This window comes from Pristiophorus japonicus, chromosome 19, assembly GCF_044704955.1.
Source record: "Pristiophorus japonicus isolate sPriJap1 chromosome 19, sPriJap1.hap1, whole genome shotgun sequence".
Taxonomy (NCBI): domain Eukaryota; kingdom Metazoa; phylum Chordata; class Chondrichthyes; family Pristiophoridae; genus Pristiophorus; species Pristiophorus japonicus.
This window is the reverse complement of record NC_091995.1, coordinates 90,312,116-90,334,094: the sequence shown is the minus strand read 5'-3', so window position 1 is coordinate 90,334,094 and position 21,979 is coordinate 90,312,116. Positions and strand designations below refer to the sequence as shown.

The 21,979-nt window shown below is 53.7% G+C and overlaps 1 protein-coding gene across 1 annotated transcript in view; it reads left to right on the top strand.

Annotated features, from left to right (window-relative positions):
• The window catches only part of LOC139230291 (SH3 and multiple ankyrin repeat domains protein 1-like), a 323,258-nt gene extending 309,723 nt beyond the window's left edge, over positions 1 to 13,535 (top strand). The window contains 2 exon segments of the mRNA XM_070862120.1: positions 2,482 to 4,906; positions 12,941 to 13,535. Coding sequence (XP_070718221.1) covers positions 2,482 to 4,906; positions 12,941 to 13,535 — 3,020 coding nt within the window.
• Positions 13,536 to 21,979: the final 8,444 nt, after the last annotated feature.

Here is a 21,979-nt window from a genome sequence, read left to right as displayed (position 1 = left end):
AGCCACCAGTACTGTACCCCAGTGTTATACAGTGACAGACCTATACCCACCAGTCCTGTACCCCAGTGTTATACAGTGACAGACCTATACCCACCAGTACTGTATCCCAGTGTTATACAGTGACAGACCTGTACCACCAGTACTGTACCCCAGTGTTATACAGTGACAGACCTGTACCCACCAGTACTGTACCCCAGTGTTATACAGTGACAGACCTGTACCCACCAGTGCTGTACCCCAGTGTTATACAGTGACAGACCTGTACCCATCAGTACTGTACCCCAGTGTTATACAGAGACAGACCTGTAGCCACCAGTACTGTACCCCAGTGTTATACAGCGACAGACCTGTAGCCACCAGTACTGTACCCCAGTGTTATACAGTGACAGACCTGTACCCACCAGTACTGTACCCTAGTGTTATACAGTGACAGACCTGTACCCACCAGTACTGTACCCTAGTGTTATACAGTGACAGACCTGTACCCACCAGAACTGTACCCCAGTGTTATACAGTGACAGACCTGTACCCTCCAGTACTGTACCCTCGTGTTATACAGTGACAGATCTGTACCCACCAGTACTGTACCTAGTGTTATACAGTGACAGACCTATACCCACCAGTACTGTACCCCAGTGTTATACAGTTACAGACCTGTACCCACCAGTACTGTATCCCAGTGTTATACAGTGACAGACCTATACCCACCAGTACTGTACCCAAGTGTTATACAGTGACTGACCTGTACCCACCAGTACTGTCCCCCAGTGTTATACAGTGACTGATCTGTACCCACCAGTACTGTACCCCAGTGTTATACAGTGACAGACCTGTACCCACCAGTGCTGTACCCCAGTGTTATACAGTGACAGACCTGTACCCACCAGTACTGTACCCCAGTGTTATACAGAGACAGACCTGTACCCACCAGCACTGTACTCTAGTGTTATACAGTGACAGACCTGTACACACCAGTACTGTACCCAGTGTTATACAGTGACAGACCTATACCCACCAGTACTGTACCCCAGTATTATACAGTGACAGACCTGTACCCACCAGTACTGTACCCCAGTGTTATACAGTGACAGACCTGTACCCACCAGAACTGTACCCCAGTGTTATACAGTGACAGACATATACCCACCAGTACTGTACCCCAGTGTTATACAGTGACTGACCTGTACCCACTAGTACTGTACCCCAGTGTTATACAGTGAGTGACCTGTACCCACCAGTACTGTACCCCAGTGTTATACAGTGACAGACCTGTACCCACCAGTGCTGTACCCCAGTGTTATACAGTGACAGATCTGTACCCACCAGTACTGTACCCCAGTGTTATACAGAGACAGACCTGTAGCCACCAGTACTTACCCCAGTGTTATACAGAGACAGACCTGTACCCACCAGTACAGTACCCCAGTGTTATACAGTGACAGACCTGTACCCACCAGTACTGTACCCCAGTGTTATACAGTGACAGACCTGTACCCACCAGTACTGTACCCTAGTGTTATACAGTGACAGACCTGTACCCACCAGTACTGTACCCCAGTGTTATACAATGACAGACCTGTACCCACCAGTACTGTACCCCAGTGTTATACAGTGACAGACCTGTACCACCAGTACTGTACCCCAGTGTTATACAGTGACAGACCTGTACCCACCAGTACTGTACCCTGGTGTTATACAGTGACAGACCTGTACCCACCAGTACTGTACCCAGTGTTATACAGTGACAGACCTATACCCACCAGTACTGTACCCCAGTGTTATACAGTGACAGACCTGTACCCACCAGTACTGTACCCCAGTGTTATACAGTGACAGACCTATACCCACCAGTACTGTACCCCAGTGTTATATAGAGACGGACCTGTACCCACCAGTACTGTACCCCAGTGTTGTACAGAGACAGACCTGTACCCACCAGTACTGTACCCCAGTGTTATACAGTGACAGACCTGTCCCCACCTGTACTGTACCCTAGTGTTATACAGTGACAGACCTGTACCCACCAGTACTGTACCCCAGTGTTATACAGTGACAGACCTGTACCCACCAGTACTGTACCCCAGTGTTATACAATGACAGACCTGTACCCACCAGTACTGTACCCCAGTGTTATACAGTGACAGACCTGTACCCACCAGTACTGTACCCCAGTGTTATACAGTGACAGACCTGTACCCACCAGTGCTGTACCCCAGTGTTATACAGTGACAGACCTGTACCCACCAGTACTGTACACCATTAAGCTCCCACTAACAGCAATGTGATAATGACCAGATAATCTGTTTTTTAGTGATGTTGGTTGAGGAATAAATATTGAATCAGGAGAGCAATAATATACTTAATGATCCACAACTGGTTGCTAGCAGGCTGTGCCTGATGGGTCATTATTATTAATAATTAATGCTAATCCCCCTTAGTTGGTGCTAATTGTCACTCAAAGTGTTCCCTCCTTCACCCTAGGTGCGTCTGAAGAGGAGAAGCAGTTCCTGGTGCCGCCCTCCTTTAAGTTTGCCCGCAGTCTGTCCGTGCCAAGTGCTGAGGACATCCCGCCTCCCCCCACCACCGCGCCCCCGGACCCCCCATTCAGCCTGGCCCAGCCCCGCTCCGGCCCCCCTCCCCCGCCCCTGTCGGCCGCCCCCTCCTCCGCCCGCCCGCCCTTCAGCCCCGGCGACCCCAAGATCTACGCCAGCCTGCGGCACGAGCTGTCGGAGCCGGCAGCGCCGTCGGTGTCGGGTGCCCCGGCGGGCAAGGGCGAGCCCAAGGAGCGGCACAAGCGGGAGAAGATGATCATCTTCCGGCAAGACTCCGAGCAGCAGCAGCAGCAGGCGCTGGCGGACGAGCGGGGCAGGCTGGGGGCGGGCGGAGGCGGCGTGCCAGCTTCCGCGCCCGCCCCCGCCGCCCCCTCCGCGCCCGCCGCCCAGAACGCTCGGGGGAGGCGGGGCCAGCCGACGGACGGCCGCTACGGCAGCCGGATGGTCAACACGGCCATGTACGTTCCGGCCAAGCCCGTGCGGCGCAAGGGACTGCTGGTCAAGCAGTCAAAGGTGGAGGACGAACAACAACAACAACAACAGCAGCAGCAGCAGCAGCAGCAACAACAACAGGACAAGACCTGCTCCATTGCCATCCCCACCATCATCATCAAGGCCCCGTCCACCAGCAGCAGCGGCCGTAGCAGCCAGGGCAGCAGCATGGAGGCCGAGGCAGGAGCCGAGCCCCAGCAAGGCCGCGAGAGCCTGGACTTCACCAGCCAGTTCGGGGCGGCCATCGTGGGGGCCGCCCGGCGTGACCGTGAGCGCTACATGGAGGCCCGCCGCAAGTCGGCCATCTTCCTGTCGACGGACGTGGCCGAGGAGGAGGGGGCGGCCTCCGGCGAGGGCCCCACCCGCCTCACCCACTCCAAGTCCATCGACGAGGGCATGTTCAACAACGCCGAGGCCTTCATGAACATCATGGTGTCGGCCGGCCGGGGGGCGCCGCTGAGCTTCTCGCTGGCCGACCGCGGCTACGCCGGCAAGCCGGGCCGGCAGCCCGGCCCCGCCAGCGCCTTCAGCTCCACCTTCGCCCCGCGGGCAGGGGGAGGGGGGGCCACCTTCATTCACCCGCTGACCGGCAAGGTGCTGGACCCCGCCTCGCCACTGGGGCTGGCCCTGGCCGCCCGCGAGCGTTCGCTGAAGGAGCAGCCCCGGGGCGAGTCCGAGGAGGCGGGGGGCGTGGTCGGAGGAGGAGGAGGAGGAGGTGGGGGGGGCACCGGGCCCAAGCCCCGCGGCGGCCCGCGGAAGGAGGCCCCCTTCCGCGCGCAGAAGTCGGCGGATGAGGCAGCGACGGCGGCGATCGACCCGCGGGCCCAGGGCGCGCCCATGGCCTGGGCGGACGAGGAGGGTCGCATCGAGTTCCGGGTGCGCTTCGTGGAGAACGCCCACCCCGCGGCCCCCTGCCCCCGGCCCCCCGAGGGCGGGGGCCTGCCACTGACCGTGCTGCCCCCGCCCGCCCCCTCCATCGACGCCGACGAGGAGTTCGTCTTCAACGACCCCTTGCCCCCGCCGCTGGAGTTCTCCAACAGCTTCGACAGCGCCGAGGCGTCCCCTCCCCCGCCCCCTCCCCCGCCGCCCCCTCCCCCGCCCCCTCCCCCGCCGCCCCCTCCCCCGCCCCCGCCCCCCCCTCCCCCGCCCTCCTCCGCCGCCGGTGCGCCCGCCCAGCCGGGCAGCCTGCCCACCGTGGATTCGACGGGCTCCAGCCTGACGTCCTACGACAGCGAGGTGGCCACCCTGACCCAGGCTCCCAAGGAGGACCAGGTCAACTGCTCGTCGCCCGAGATGGCGGGGGCCCCGCCCTCGGCCGGCACCAGCCGGGCTCCCTCGGCCGAGACCCTGCTGGACAACGTGGGCGACTCGGGCATCGAGGAGGTGGACAGCCGGAGCGGCAGCGAGCACCACCTGGAGACAGTCAGCAGCGTGTCCAGCCTCTCGGGCCTCTCGTCCGAGGGCAACGAGCTGCTGGACACCTACATCGCCTACTTGGACGGCCACGTCTTCGGGCCTGACAAGCCCCCCTTCCCCCCCCGCCTCAGGTCCCGGCCGGGGGGGAGGCTGGGCGGCCCGCTCCGGGACCCCGGGGCGGCACCGCCCCCGCCCGTCCCCAACGCCTCCTGCCCGCCCCTGCCCCGCCCCGGCGAGGCGGCCAAGCCCCAGGAGCGCCCGGCGCCCCCCACCTCGCTCTGGGAGGACGCGCCGCACGTCAAGGGCCCCAACATGGCCTCCATGAAGGCCAGCATCATCAGCGAGCTCAGCTCCAAACTGCAGCAGATGAGCGGCGCCACATGGACCCGAACCGGTGACACCATGGGACCTCCGACAGCCACCAAGCCGGCAACTCCCCGGCACAGGTAACACCACCGGAGCGGCAGGAGGCCACTCAGACTAGCACGGAATATAAAAACAGATAGAAAGAGTTTCTACATGTATGTAAAAATCAAAGAGCAAGTTATTATTTAAATGGAGAAAGATTTCAAAGTGCCGCAGTACAGCGGGACCTGTGCACAAAAGGATAGTATGCAGGTACAGCAAGTGATCAGGAAGGGCCAATGGTATCTTGGCCTTTATTGCAAAGGGGATGGAGTATAAAAGCAGGGAAGAATTGCTGCAGCTATGTAAGGTATTGGTGAGGCCACACCTGGAATACTGCGTGCAGTTTTGGTTTCCATATTTACGAAAGGATATACTTGTTTTGGAGGCAGTTCAGAGAAGGTTCACTAGGTTGATTCCGGGGATGAGGGGGTTGCCTTATGAGGAAAGGTTGAGTAGGTTGGGCCTCTACTCATTGGAATTCAGAAGAATGAGAGGTGATCTTATCGAAACGTATAAGATTATGAGGGGGCTTGACAAGGTGGATGCAGAGAGGATGTTTCCACTGATGGAGGAGACTAGAACTAGAGGGCATGATCTTAGAATAAGGGGCCACCCATTTAAAACTGAGATGAGGAGAAATTTCTTCTTTCAGAGGGTTGTAAATCTGTGGAATTCGCTGCCTCAGAGAGCTGTGGAAGCTGGGAGATTGAATAAATTTAAGACAGAAATAAACAGTTTCTTAAACGATAAGGGGTTATGGGGAGGGGGCAGGGAAGTGGAGCTGAGTCCATGATCAGATCAGCCATGATCTTATTGAATGGTGGACCAGGCTCGAGGGGCCGTATGGCCTAATCCTGCTCCGAGTTCTTATGTTCTTATGCTCTTATAAAAAGGAAAAGAGTGGCTAAAGTAAATGTTGGTCTCTTAGAGGATGAGACCGGGGAATTAGTAATGGGGAACATTGAGATGGCAGAAACTCTGAACAAATATTTTGTATCAGTCTTTACGGTAGAGGACACTAACAATATTCCAACAGTGGATAGTCAAGGGGCTATTGGGTGGGGAGGAACTTAACACAATCAAAATCACTAAGGAGGTGGTACTCAGTAAGATAATGGGACTAAAGGTAGATAAATCCCCTAGACCTGATGGCTTGCATCCTAAAGTCTTAACAGAAGTAGAGGCAGGGATAGTGGATGCATTGGTTGTAATCTGTGGTTGGGAAAATGTTGGAGTCCATTATTAAAGAAGCAGTAGCAGAACATTTGGAAAAGCAAAATTCGGTCAGCATAGATTTATGAAGGGGAAATCACGTTTGACAAATTTGCTGGAGTTCTTTGAGGATGTAATGAACAGGGTGGATAAAGGGGAACCAGTGGATGTGGTATATTTGGATTTCCAGAAGGCATTTGACATGGTGCCACATAAAAGGTTACTGCACAAGATAAAAGTTCACGGGGTTGGGGGTAATATATTAGCATGGATAGAGGATTGGCTAACTAACAAAGAACAGAGAGTCGGGATAAATGGTTCATTCTCGGGTTGGCAAACAGTAACTAGTGGGGTGCCGCAGGGATCAACTGAGACCCAAACTATTTACAATCTATATAAACAACTTGGAAGAAGGGACTGAGTGTAACGTAGCCAAGTTTGCTGACGATACAAAGATTGGAGGAAAAGCAATGTGTGAGGAGGACACAAAAAATCTGCAAAAGGACATAAACAGGCTAAGTGAGTGGGCAAAAATTTAGCAGATGGAGTATAAGGTTGGAAAGTGTGGGGTCATGCACTTTGGCACAAAAAAATTAAAGAGCAATTTATTATTTAAATGGAGAAAGATTGCAAAGTGTTGCAGTACAGAGAGACCTGGGGGTACTTGTGCATGAAACACAAAAGGATAGTATGCAGGTACAGCAAGTGATCAGGAAGGCCAATGGAATCTTGGCCTTTATTGCAAAGGGGATGGAGTATAAAAGCAGGGAAGTCTTGTTACAACTATACAAGGTATTGGTGAGGTCACACCTGGAATACTGCGTGCAGTTTTGGTTTCCATATTTACAAAAGGATATACTTGCTTTGGAGGCAGTTCAGAGAAGGTTCACTCGGTTGATGCACATAGATTGGGCTAACCAAACTGGAAGCAATACGGTGGAGGAGGATTTTCTGGAGTGCATAAGGGATGGTTTTTTAGACCAATATGTCGAGGAACCAACTAGGCGGGAGGCCATCTTAGACTGGGTGTTGTGTAATGAGAGAGGATTAATTAGCAATCTCGTTGTGCGAGGCCCCTTGGGGAAGAGTGACCATAATATGGTGGAATTCTGCATTGGGATGGAGAATGAAACAGTTAATTCAGAGACCATGGTCCAGAACTTAAAGAAGGCTAACTTTGAAGGTATGAGGCGTGAATTGGCTGGGATGGATTGGCGAATTATACTTAAGGGGTTGACTGTGGATGGGCAATGGCAGACATTTAGAGACCGCATGGATGAACTACAACAATTGTACATTCCTGTCTGGCATAGAAATAAAAAAGGGAAGGTGGCTCAACCGTGGCTATCAAGGGAAATCAGGGATAGTATTAAAGCCAAGGAAGTGGCATACAAATTGGCCAGAAATAGCAGCGAACCTGGGGACTGGGAGAAATTTAGAACTCAGCAGAGGAGGACAAAGGGTTTGATTAGGGCAGGGAAAATGGAGTATGAGAAGAAGCTTGCAGGGAACATTAAGACGGATTGCAAAAGTTTCTATAGATATGTAAAGAGAAAAAGGTTAGTAAAGACAAACGTAGGTCCCCTGCAGTCAGAATCAGGGGAAGTCATAACGGGGAACAAAGAAATGGCGGACCAATTGAACAAGTACTTTGGTTCGGTATTCACGAAGGAGGACACGAACAACCTTCCGGTTATAAAAGGGGTCGGGGGGTCTAGTAAGGAGGAGGAACTGAGGGAAATCCTTATTAGCCGGGAAATTGTGTTGGGGAAATTGATGGGATTGAAGGCCGATAAATCCCCAGAGCCTGATGGACTGCATCCCAGAGTACTTAAGGAGGTGGCCTTGGAAATAGTGGATGCGTTGACAGTCATTTTCCAACATTCCATTGACTCTGGATCAGTTCCTATGGAGTGGAGGGTAGCCAATGTAACCCCACTTTTTAAAAAAGGAGGGAGAGAGAAAACAGGGAATTATAGACCGGTCAGCCTGACCTCAGTAGTGGGTAAAATGATGGAATCAATTATTAAGGATGTCATAGCAGTGCATTTGGAAAGAGGTGACATGATAGGTCCAAGTCAGCATGGATTTGTGAAAGGGAAATCATGCTTGACGAATTTTTTGAGGATGTTTCCAGTAGAGTGGATAAGGGAGAACCAGTTGATGTGGTATATTTGGACTTTCAGAAGGCGTTCGACAAGGTCCCACACAAGAGATTGATGTGCAAAGTTAGAGCACATGGGATTGGGGGTAGTGTACTGACATGGATTGAGAACTGGTTGTCAGACAGGAAGCAAAGAGTAGGAGTAAATGGGTACTTTTCAGAATGGCAGGCAGTGACTAGTGGGGTACCGCAAGGTTCTGTGCTGGGGCCCCAGCTGTTTACACTGTACATTAATGATTTAGATGAGGGGATTAAATGTAGTATCTCCAAATTTGCGGATGACACTAAGTTGGGTGGCAGTGTGAGCTGCGAGGAGGATGCTGTGAGGCTGCAGAGCGACTTGGATAGGTTAGGTGAGTGGGCAAATGCATGGCAGATGAAGTATAATGTGGATAAATGTGAGGTTATCCACTTTGGTGGTAAAAACAGAGAGACAGACTATTATCTGAATGGTGAAAGATTAGGAAAAGGGGAGGTGCAAAGAGACCTGGGTGTCATGGTACATCAGTCATTGAAGGTTGGCATGCAGGTGCAGCAGGCGGTTAAGAAAGCAAATGGCATGTTGGCCTTCATAGCAAGGGGATTTGAGTACAGGGGCAGGGAGGTGTTGCTACAGTTGTACAGGGCATTGGTGAGGCCACACCTGGAGTACTGTGTACAGTTTTGGTCTCCTAACCTGAGGAAGGACATTCTTGCTATTGAGGGAGTGCAGCGAAGGTTCACCAGACTGATTCCCGGGATGGCGGGACTGACCTATCAAGAAAGACTGGATCAACTGGGCTTGTATTCACTGGAGTTCAGAAGAATGAGAGGGGACCTCATAGAAACATTTAAAATTCTGACGGGGTTAGACAGGTTAGATGCAGGAAGAATGTTCCCAATGTTGGGGAAGTCCAGAACCAGAGGTCACAGTCTAAGGATAAGGGGTAAGCCATTTAGGACCGAGATGCGGAGGAACTTCTTCACCCAGAGAGTGGTGAACCTGTGGAATTCTCTACCACAGAAAGTTGTTGAGGCCAATTCACTAAATATATTCAAAAAGGAGTTAGATGAGGTCCTTACTACTAGGGGGATCAAGGGGTATGGCGAGAAAGCAGGAATGGGGTACTGAAGTTGAATGTTCAGCCATGAACTCATTGAATGGCGGTGCAGGCTAGAAGGGCCGAATGGCCTACTCCTGCACCTATTTTCTATGTTTCTATATGTTTCTATGATTCCGGAGATGAGGGGGTTGACTTATGAGGAAAGGTTGAGTAGGTTGGGCCTCTACTCATTGGAATTCAGAAAAATGAGAGGTGATCTTATCGAAACGTATAAGATTATGAGGGGGCTTGACAAGGTGGATGCAGAGAGGATGTTTCCACTGATGGGGGAGACTAGAACTAGAGGGCATGAGCTTAGAATAAGGGGTCGCCCATTTAAAACTAAGATGAGAAGAAATTTCTTCTCTCAGAGGGTTGTAAATCTGTGGAATGCGCTACCTCAGAGAGCTTTGGAAGCTGGATCATTGATTAAATTTAAGACAGAGTTAGACAGTTTCTTAAACGATAAGGGGATAAGGGGTTATGGGGAGCGGGCAGGGAAATGGAGCTGAGTTCATGATCAGATCAGCCATGATCTTATTGAATGGCGGAGCAGGCTCAAGGGGCCGTATGGCCTACTCCTGCTCCTCTTTCTTATGTCCTATTATGTATCCTAACTCCATACACCCGTATCCCAATTTGGCTCGCAAAAGTCTCAGGTTTAAAATGATTAATTAAGCTGGCGTCTACCGCTTTTTGCGGGAGAGAATTCCACGTTTCTGCAACGCTTTGCCTGATCCAAAATTGGCTCAGAGGCAGGAAGCAAAGGGGTAATGCTTGATGGGTGTTTTTGTGGCTGGAAGGCTGCATCCAGTGGAGTTCCACAGGGCTCAGTACTAGGTCCCTTGCTTTCTGCCGTATACATCAATGATTTAGACTCGAATGTTGGGGGTATGATTACGAAGTTTGCAGATGAGACTAAAATGGACTGTGTGGTTGATAATGAAGAAGAAAGCTGCGGACTGCAGGAAGATATCAATGTACTGGTCAGGTGGGCAGAACAGTGTCAAATGGAATTCAATCTGGAGAAGTGTGAGGTAATGCATTTGGGGAGGGTTAACAAGGCGAGGGAGTACACGTTAAATGGTAGGACACTGAGAAGTGTAGAGAAACAAAGGGACCTGGGAGTGCAGGTCCACAGATCCCTGAAGGTAGCAGGCCAGGTAGATAAGGTGGTTAAGAAGGCATACGGGATACTTGCCTTTATTAGCCGAGGCATAGAATATAAGAGCAGGAAGGTTATGCTTGAACCGTATAAAACACTAGTTAGGCCACAGCTGGAGTACTGCATGCAGTTCTGGTCACCACATTACAGGAAAGATGTGATCGCACTAGAGAGGGTACAGAGGAGATTTGCCTGGACTGGAGAATTTTAGCTATGAGGAAAGATTGGATAGGTTGGGGTTGTTTTCTTTGGAACAGAGGAGGCTGAGGGGAGACCTTATTGAGGTGTATAAAATTATGAGGGGCCTAGCTACACTGGCTAGGAAAGACCCTTAGCAGTGGGGTCAACAACCAGGGGGCATAGATTTAAAGTAATTGGGGGGAGGCTTCGAGGGGATTTGAAGGGAAATTTCTTCACCCAGAGGGTGGTGGGGGTCTGGAACTCACTGCCTGAAAGGGTGGTAGAGGCAGAAACCCTCACTACATTTAAAAAGTACCTGGATGTGCACCTGAAGTGCCGTACCCTACAGGGCTACGGACCGAGAGCTGGAAAGTGGGATTAGGCCGGGGAGCTCTTTGTCGGCCGGCGCGGACACGATGGGCTGAAATGGCCTCCTTCTGTGCTGTAAACTTCACTGATTTTAAGTGTTCCCTAACTTCTGTCCTGAATGGCCCGGCTCTGACGATAAGTTAATGAAAGACTTGCATTTATATAGCGCCTGTCACGACCACCGCACGTCTCAAAGCACTTTATAGCCAATGAAATACTTTTGGAGTGCAGTCACTGTTGTAATGTGGGAAACGCCGGCCGAAAATTTGCGCACAGCAAGCTCCCACACACAGCAATGTGATAGTGACCAGATAATCTGTTTTTGTTATGTTGATTGAGGGATAAATATTGGCCCCAGGATACCGGGGATAACTCCCTTATATTTCTTTGAAATAGTGTCGTGGGATCTTTTATGTCCACCTGAGAGAGCAGATCGGGCCTCGGTTTAACGTCTCATCCGAAAGACGACACCTCCGACAGTGCGGCACTCCCTCAGCACTGCACTGGGAGCGTCAGCCTAGATGTTTTTGTGCTAAAGTCCCTGGAGTGGGACTTGAACCCTCAACTTTCTGACCCAGAGGCGAGGGTGCTGCCCACTGAGGCACTGGCTGATATTTAAGGTCATGTCCCCTTGTCCAGACTCTCCCCCCACCAGCGGACAAAGTTTCTCTCTACCCCATCAGTTTCTTTCGAAATCCAATAAACCTCAATTATATCACCCCTTGGCCTTCTATATTCCAGCTCAAGGCGGGGAGGGGGGGGGATGCGGTTGTGGGGCTGGAGGAGATTACAGAGATAGGGAGTGGCGAGGGCCATGGAGGGATTTGAAAACAAGGATGAGAATTTTGAAATCGAGGCGTTGCTTAACCGGGAGCCAATGTAGGTCAGCGAGCACAGGGGGTGATGGGTGATCGGGACTTGGTGCGAGTTAGGACACGGGGCAGCGAGCACAAGGGGTGATGGGTGAGCGGGACTTGGTGCGAGTTAGGACACGGGGCAGCGAGCACAGGGGGTGATGGGTGAGCGGGACTTGGTGCGAGTTAGGACACGGGGCAGCGAGCACAAGGGGTGATGGGTGAGCGGGACTTGGTGCGAGTTAGGACACGGGGCAGCGAGCACAGGGGGTGATGGGTGAGCGGGACTTGGTGCGAGTTAAGACACGAGCAGCCGAGTTTTGGATCACCTCTAATTTACGTAAGGTAGAACGTGGGAGGCCAGCCATAAGTGCGTTGGAGTAGTAATTGTAATCATTGCAATTGATCTCTTGCTGACCTCAGAGCCTTTTTAAAGAAAGAAAGACTTGCATTTATATAGCGCCTTTCATGACCAATGGACGTCTCAAAGCGCTTTACAGCCAATGAAGTACTTTTTGGAGTGTAGTCACTGTTGTAATGTGGGAAACGCGGCAGCCAATTTGCGCACAGCAAGCTCCCACACACAGCAATGTGACAGTGACCCAGATAATCTGTTTTTTATTGTTATTTTGATTGAGGGATAAATATTGGCCCCAAGACACCGGGAATAACTCCCCCTGCTCTTCTTCGAAATAGTGGCCGTGGGATCTTTTACGTCCACCTGAGAGAGCAGACGGGGCCTCGGTTTAACGTCTCGTCCAAACAGTGCGGCGCTCCCTCACCACTGCACTGGGAGTGTCAGCCTCGATTTATGTGCTCAAGTCTGCTAGAGTGGGACTGGAACCCACAACCTTCTGACTCAGAGAGCGAGAGTGCTGCCCACTGAGCCACGGCTGACACCACTTCCACATACGAGTGGGGAGTCACTGAGCCGTGACCTTAAAGGGGCAGGACAGGTTAGCGAGTCGAGGTTTTATTGGTGGGTGTGACGGGACGGGGAGCGTGTCTTGTCTAACGGTCTCTTCCTCTCCTCCCGCCTGCCGCAGGGTTGCCGATGATTCGGTGTTGGGAGCCATGGCCCAGCGTGCCCCGCTGAGCAGCACATTCCAGAACTGGGCGAAGACCCCCCAGCACGGCCCGAAACCCCCCAAGACCGTGGACTTCGACGTCAAGCCCCCCCTGCGGAGGGCGCCGAGCCCCCTGGGCTCCCAGATCGGCGAGCGGGGGGGGCCGAACTCCGGCACCCCCCGGCCCTCCTCGCTGCCCATCCTGCCGTCCTCGGCCGGGGGGGCGGCCTACGACCCCCACGGCGCCCCCGCCCCCGCCGGCAACAGCTTCGCCAGCTTCCCCACCACAGGCGTCCGCTCCCACTCGCCCACCACCAGCTTCCAGTCACCGCCGCCGGTGCCCCCCGACAAACCCTTCGCCGCCAAGCCCCTGGCCTTCTGGACCAAGTTCGACGTGGCCGACTGGCTGGAGTACCTGCGCCTGGGCGAGCACACGGCCCACTTCCTGGACAACGAGATCGATGGCAGCCACCTGCCCTCGCTGCAGAAGGAGGACTACGTGGATCTGGGCGTGACACGGGTCGGGCACCGCATGAACATCGAGCGGGCCTTGAAGCGTCTTCTTGAGAGGTGATCGCAGAGGAAGGGGCTGCTGTGGTTGGTCCCCCTCCGCCCACACCCCCCCAAACCCCGCCTCCCTCCACCCTCTATCTCCCCCCTACCCACCCTCCATCTCCCCCCCCTACCCACCCTCCATCTTCCCCTACCCACCCTCCATCTCCCCCCTACCCACCCTCCATCTCCCCCCTACCCACCCTCCATCTTCCCCCCCAACCCACCCTCCATCTTCCCCCCTACCCACCCTCCATCCTCCCCCCCTACCCACCCTCCATCTTCCCCCCTACCCACCCTCCATCTTCCCCCTACCCACCCTCCATCTCCCCCCTACCCACCCTCCATCTCCCCCCTACCCACCCTCCATCTTCCCCCCCCCACAACCCACCCTCCATCTCCCCCCTACCCACCCTCCATCTTCCCCCCCCAACCCACCCTCCATCTTCCCCCCCCAACCCACCCTCCATCTTCCCCCCTACCATCTTCCCCCTCCCCCTACCCACCCTCCATCTTCCCCCTACCCACCCTCCATCTCCCCCCCAACCCACCCTCCATCTTCCCCCCCCCACAACCCACCCTCCATCTTCCCCCTACCCACCCTCCATCTCCCCCCTACCCACCCTCCATCTCCCCCTACCCAGCCTCCATCCTCCCCCCTACCCACCTTCCATCTTCCCCCCTACCCACCCTCCATCTTCCCCCCCCCTACCCACCCTCCATCCTCCCCCCTACCCACCCTCCATCTTCCCCCCTATCCACCCTCCATCTTCCCCCCTACCCACCCTCCATCTTCCCCCCCCCAACCCACCCTCCATCTTCACCCCTACCCACCCTCCATCTTCCCCCTACCCACCCTCCATCTTCCCCCCTACCCACCCTCCATCTTCCCCCCCCTATCCACCCTCCATCCTCCCCCCTACCCACCCTCCATCTTCCCCCCTATCCACCCTCCATCTTCCCCCCTACCCACCCTCCATCTCCCCCCTACCCAGCCTCCATCCTCCCCCTACCCACCCTCTATCTCCCCCCTACCCACCCTCCATCTTCCCCCCTACCCACTCTCCATCCTCCCCCCCTACCCACCCTCCATCTCCCCCCCTACCCACCCTCCATCTTCCCCCCTACCCACTCTCCATCTCCCCCCTACCCACCCTCCATCTTCCCCCCCCCACCCACCCTCCATCTCCCCCCTACCCACCCTCCATCTTCCCCCCCCTACCCACCCTCCATCCTCCCCCCTACCCACCCTCCATCCTTCCCCCTACCCACCCTCCATCTTCCCCACTACCCACCCTCCATCTTCCCCCCCTACCCACCCTCCATCCTCCCCCCTACCCACCCTCCATCCTCCCCCCTACCCACCCTCCATCTCCCCCCCTACCCACCCTCCATCCTCCCCCCTACCCACCCTCCATCCTCCCCCCTACCCACCCTCCATCCTCCCCTCTACCCACCCTCCATCCTCCCCCCGTACCCACACTCCATCCTCCCCCCCGTACCCACACTCCATCCTCCCCCCTACCCACCCTCCATCCTCCCCACCCTTCCTACATTCCCCTCCCAACCCTCTGCCCCTCACCCTTCTTCCACTCCCACCCTCCCTTCCTCCGTGCCCCCCCCCCACCCTCCTCCATTCCCCCCCCCCCCCCTAATTCAAAGGATGGTGAATGTAGGAAGCCGACACTGCACAGTCGTTTTTAACCAAGACTCCGACACCAGCGCCCCCCTCTGATCAACGGCGGAGTACTGCAACAGAAAGCATCCACTGCACCAAGCGAGGGGGAGATTCAGACTAATTGCCATCGTACGGAGAGATTGTCTCAATCTGACATCGGGGGAAGCTGTGGGCTCTTTCCATGCCGCCCTTTCTTTATCTCGAAGCTCGGACTGCTTTCTTTGTGGGTTTCCTTTCGCAGTGCGGGCACAAGTTATATCAGTGGTCGACTTTCTCTCTCTGCATGCCTGGGGCACATTGGGTTTTTTTTTTGTTCCCGCGACACTTTCTTGCCCTCCACACCCCCCTCCGTGTTACCTCGAGGTGATCGCAAAATTCCCTCGCCTCCTGCCCGACAGAGAAAGAAAATTGAACTCTTCCGTATACACACAGGATACACATGTTAACACACACACACACACGCGCGTGAACACACACACGCGTGAACACACACACACACATCCGTGAACGCACACACGTGAACACACACACACGTGAACACACACACGCGTGAACACACATGGGAACACACACAGGGACACGCACACACGTGAACACACACGTGAACACATGCAGGAACACACATGCGAAGAGACACGGGAACACATGTGAACACAAATATAGGAACACACACACACACACACACACACACATGCTCGTGTTTACTCGTGGATTTCCCACCACATTTGTCATGTTGACTTGGTGGATAGCCTGCCTTACATCAATAGAGTGATTGCTCTCAGAGTGTGACAGGTAACGTGTTACAGAACATAAATGTGACACAGGAAGTGTACCGGCTACCCAAGACCTTGTATGCATCAAAGATAGACTCCCTTGGCGTTGTATACAGGAGGTGGTGACTAAGTGTGAAGCGAGGTTTAAGGACAAGCCTTAACTTGACCCCAGCGTTGCAAACAAAATTCAACCCCAGTTTTAAAAATCAGTTGTTCTGTTGTTTGCTAGTCCCATTGTGGACATTTACAGTGGGAATAGCCTGTGTTAATGTGTCACACTACAGCACCTCCCCTGGGGGGAGGGTGTAGTTACAGCGGGCAAGGTTACAGGAGCACTTTCTATTAACATTGTGGACATAGGAAATTAGAAAGGAAAAATTGACAGGAAGCGTACATCTACACAATGCAGGAGACGACATAAACCATTAGGTATACTCTCACACACCCTCACTCACACACTCTCACACACTCACACACACACACACACACAAACTCACACACTCACACACTCACACACATTCTCACACACACACTCACACTCACATACTCTTACACACCCACACTCACATACTCACTCACACACACACACACACACTCTCACATACTCTCACACACTCACACTCTCACATACTCTCACACACTCACACACTCTCAGTCACACAATCACACATACTCTCACTCACACACACACTCACGCATTCACTCACACACATACACTCTCGCACACACACACACACACACACACACACATACACTCTCACACATACACTCACACATACACTCACACATACACTCACACTCTCGCACACAGTCTCACACTTACATTCACACACACATACACAGTCACTGTCACACACTCATTGACACACACACTCTCACACACACTCACATACTCTCACACACTCACACACTCTCAGCCACACACTCACACATACTCTCACTCACACACACACTCTCATGCATTCACTCACACACATACACTCACACACACACACACACACACACACACACACACATACACTCTCACACATACACTCGCACATACACTCACACTCTTGCACGCAGTCTCATACACACATACACACTCACTGCCACACACACACACTCTCACTGTCACTCACTCACTGTCACACAGTCTTTCATGCACACCGTATTTACATAGAGCACACAGGCGAAGCCAGAAAACTGGCCGGATAGAACCTCTGCAAGCGTCATGTCTGGCATCTGTGACCCGCCCTTCTGACAAAAGTGAAGGCCATTGCGTCCTGAGCTAGGGAATGTTGTGTGGCCCAGTGTGGGATAGAGTCCCGTGTCCCTGAGGTGCAGCATTGGGGAGCAGCAGGACGCTGTACCGGCGCTTGATCGTTGTCGGGATGCAGGCGCTAGCAAGGCTGGCATTTATCACTCACTCCCTCGTTGCCGCTTGAGCTCCCGGTGAGAAAGTTGCTGTGGGCATAAAGCGGGTTTGCATTTTTAATTCTCCCCCCCTCCCGCCCCAGATATTGGGAAACAGAGGAAGTGATCCACCATAGTGTCTCTTTCTCTCTGCGTTTTTCCTCTCTGATCTCCGCCCGCATTTAGCGCTTTAGAAGATTCGGCACAGGGCCAATCGGAGAGGCTGGGCTATAGACAAGGGGAAAGTGCGGATAGATTGGCACAGATTCTCCAGGACTCTCAGGGAGAGTTGACCAAACACAAAGGGATGGGTCTTTCGATCATCAAGGGTCTCCTAGAAAGTAAATGGTATGTTGGCCTTTATTACAAGAGGATTTGAGTATTAAGAGTAAAGACGTCTTACTGCAATTATATAGGGCCCTGGTGAGACCACACCTGGAGTATTGTGCACAGTTTTGGTCTCCTTACCTAAGGAAGGATATACTTGCCATTGAGGGAGTGCAACGAAGGTTCACCAGACTGATTCCTGGGATCGGGGGATTGTCCTATGAGGAGAGATTGAGCAGAGTAGGCCGATATTCTCTAGAGTTTAGAAGAATGAGAGGTGATCTCATTGAAACATATAATATTCTTACAGGGCTTGACAGGATAGATGCAGGGAGGATGTTTCCCCCCGGGCTGGGGAGTCTAGAACCAGGGGTCACCGTCTCAGGATCAGGGGTCGGCCATTTAGGACTGAGATGAGGAAAAATTTCTTCACTCAGAGGGTGGTGAATCTTTGGAATTCTCTGCCCCAGAGGACTGTGTAGGCTCAGTCGTTGAGTATATTCAGATCTATGGATTTTTGGATATTAAGGGAATTAAAGGATATGGGGATAGTGTAGGAAGGTGGAGTTGAGGTAGATCAGCCATGATCTCATTGAATGGCGGAGCAGGCTCAAGGGGCCGAATGGCCAACTCCTGCTCCTAATCCTTATGTTCTTCTGTCGGAGGAGGTGAACCCTGAGAAAATCTTTTGGGTGGAGTGGGTAAACTGTCCCAGGAGTAGAATTCAGACATTGGGGTTCTCCTACCCCGTTCCTATTTCTTATGTTGTTATGTTCCTGATGCATCGAGGCAACGTGTGGTGTGGCAATTGCAGACCAGAAGATGCTAGGCCCCAGTCGGTACTGCGTTTGCTGATCTCGGAGATGTCCTGTGCTCAGATCAAGCCCCAAGGGAAAGGGAAGTACCCGGGGGCTCTTCCCCCTCCCTCACAGTCCTATGACCCCCCCCCCCCCATGGACCTCGACTGCAAATGGGGCGAGGACAGTGAACGGCCTGGTTTTTCTGCGCGTTTCCTCCCTGGTTGAATAGCCCACCCCGTGGATCCATGGAGCAAGAGGCAGCGCCATCAGGTGGCATAGTGGACCAGTACTCGGAGCTCCTTCACGGTAAGCGAGCCCCAGGTGGGCAGAGGAAATGTTACAAGGACACCTTCAAAGCCTCCCTGATAAAGTGCAACATCCCCATTGACACCTGGGAGTCCCTGGCCATAGACCGCATTAAGTGGAGGAAGTGCATCCGGGAAGGCGCTGAGCACCTGGAATCTCGTCGCCGAGAGCATGCAGAAATCAAGCGCAGGCAGCGGAAGGAGCATGCGGCAAACCAGTCCCACCCACCCTTTCCCTCAACGACTATCTGTCCCACCTGTGACAGAGACTGTGGTTCTCATATTGGACTGTTCAGCCACCTAAGGACTCACTTTAGGAGTGGAAGCAAGTCTTCCTCGAATCTGAGGGACTGCCTATAATGATATGACGGACCAGTAATGGACTGATGATCTGGGGACCCGAGTTCAAATCCCACCACGGCAGCTGGGGGAATTTAAATTCCATTGGAATTAAAAAGCTGCATCAGTACAGACCGCGATTGTTAAAAACCCATCTGGTTCACTAATGTCCCTTTAGGGAAGGAAATCTGCTGTCCTTACCTGGTCGGGCCTACACGTGACTCCAAACCCCCCCCCCCCCCCCCCAGAGCAATGTGGTTGACTCTTAACAGCCCCTCCGGCCCAGTTGCATCAAAACTGCAATGCACTGCACGGGACTGCAGCGGTTCAAGAAGGCGGCTCACCACCACCTTCTCAAGGGGCAATTGGGGATGGGCAATAAATGCCGGCCTTGCCAGCGACGCCCACATCCTGAGAATGAATAAAATACAGGGGGGAATGGGAGGCAATTAAATCCCGTTTGAACCTCAGGGGTGCCAACAGGCTTCTGTAGAATTAGGATGGAGATGGGCGGAGGTCGTGGGCCCTGCCTGCAGTTGCTCGCAGGGCAAGGACAGACCCTCGCTCCTGCCCTGACGGAAAACCTGTATTGGCCCGAGAGACTTGCATCCGGAAAAGAAATGCTGGACGTTCCTAAGGAGGGTTGGGTGGACCAATCAGAGGCCTGGGTCATCCCCACAAACTGAGAGGCGATGAGGCCTAGTTGGGAAACAACGATGAATTGAAGCCTAGAATTTATCACATCGGTGGGCGTACGCCCAGTGGGCTCATGGGAACTAGAGCAACATTCAGCCATAGTGTGAGCAAAAGGGCATTTTCTGCTAGAACAGCAGAGAAATACTGGAAGTCTGATAAAACACAGAAAATGCTGGAAGCACTGGGCAGGTCAGGCAACATCTGTGGAGAACGAGCTCCTGAATATTTCCAGCATTGTCTGCTTTTAGTTAAAGGCAGTTCTTCCCCTGGATTCCCCACTCTCCATATCCTCACCAATCCTGTAAACACCTCAATTGATCTTGTATCAGGGCCATACTGGGGCTGTGTATTACGCACCTCTGCACGAATACGTTTATTTTCTCGGTTTTGCTTCCAGCCAGAATTCTAGAATAACGTTGCCCCCTTAGTTCCGGGTTCCTCGACACCAGGAACTCGATCCCCAGTCAAACACCTTCATAATTAAAAAAAAGAAAATGCACTCGATCACATCCGGCCCCACTAAACCTCCCCACCTCCAGGGAATGTGTCCCGGGCATCTCTCCCCCAACCCCCCACCCCATTCCTGAACAGGGCACGTTGGCTGGTTCCTCCGCTAAAACCACTAGGGTCCATTTTCTGCCGTGCTTTGGTGCTCTGAAAGGGCCACCCGGTTTCCTGCCAGGATTTTGGGAAAAGTTCCAGAGGTGTCAACATTGGGGCAGGGAGGTGCGGAGCAAACGACTTCACTCAGTGGGTGGTGAATCTCTGGAATTCTCTACCCCTGAGGGCTCAGCCGTTGAGTATATTCAAGGCCGAGATCGATAGATTTTTGGATATTCAGGGAATCCAGGAATATGGGGATCGGGCGGGAAAGTGGAGTTGAGGTCGAAGGTCAGCCGTGACCTCATTGAATGGCGGAGCAGGCTCGAGGGGCCGAATGGGAGGATGGGGGCGGATGAATCCTGCGATTGCCTTGTTCCCCGCACCTCCCCCAAGACCGTCGCTTTGCTCGCGGACCTCTTTATTTTCCTTTTCCGCCATTGCCACCGCCAACGGAACGACCTCACCCGCTGGCTTCCCTCCCGTCTGATTCTTCCTCTGGGTCTTCGCAAGGGGGGTGGGTGTGGGGGGGTGGGAGGTCGGACGCGGGACTCCGGGGGTCCCTGCGGCAATCCGTCCCACGGTGTTCTCAAAAGGGCTGTTCATTGCGCCGCTCACCAACTCCAGCGCGGAGTGATTCGGGACAGAAATAAGAAAATGGACCAATTATCTTCCTCCCCCCCTCCCCCCTCAATTACCCTCTCCCCCTCACTACCACTTCCCCCTCCCCCCACTTAGCCCCCTCACTTCCTCCCTCCCCTCTCACTCACCCCCTCCCTCTCACTCACCCCCTCCCCCTCACTCACCCCCTCCCTCCTCGCTCAACCCCCTCCTTCCTCACTCAACCCCCTCCTTCCTCACTTACCCCCTCCCCCCACACTCGCCCCCCTCCCCCCTCACTTACCCCCTCCCCCTCACCTACTCCCTCCCCCTCACCTCCCTCCCCCTCACCTACTCCCCCTCCCCCTCACTCAGCCCCCTACCCCTTCACTTCCCCCCCCATTTACCCCCTCCCCACTCACTTCCCCCTCCCCCTCACTAACCACCCTCCCCCTTACTAACCACCCTCTCCCCTTACTTAAACCCTCCACCCTCACTTGACCCCTCCCCCTTACTAACCCCCTCCCCCCCAACTAACCCCTCACTTAACCCCTCCCCCTCACTAACCCCCTCCCCCTCACTTACCCCCTCCCCTCACTAACCCCTATCCCCCCCTCCCCCATGTATGTTGCACAATGTTGAGACTTATTGGGTGTTGTATATTTTTTCATTAATTATTTGATTCATGGGGGTGGGGTGTAACGTATTTGCTTCATGGGATCTTTGCTTAAGAATTCATAGTAACACATTTGCTATTAAGACCGAGTTGGTTTATTAACAACCACACGACACATTACCAGTTCATCCACCAGGCTCACAACCACCTGCCCCATCGTGGATCCCCCGAACCCAACTGGCCGGGGTTTTATTGAGTCTTGTGAACATCACGTAACTGGCTCAGCCACTCCCAACTCAACAGCTCAACCAACCAGTGAGCATCCTCACAGGGGCAT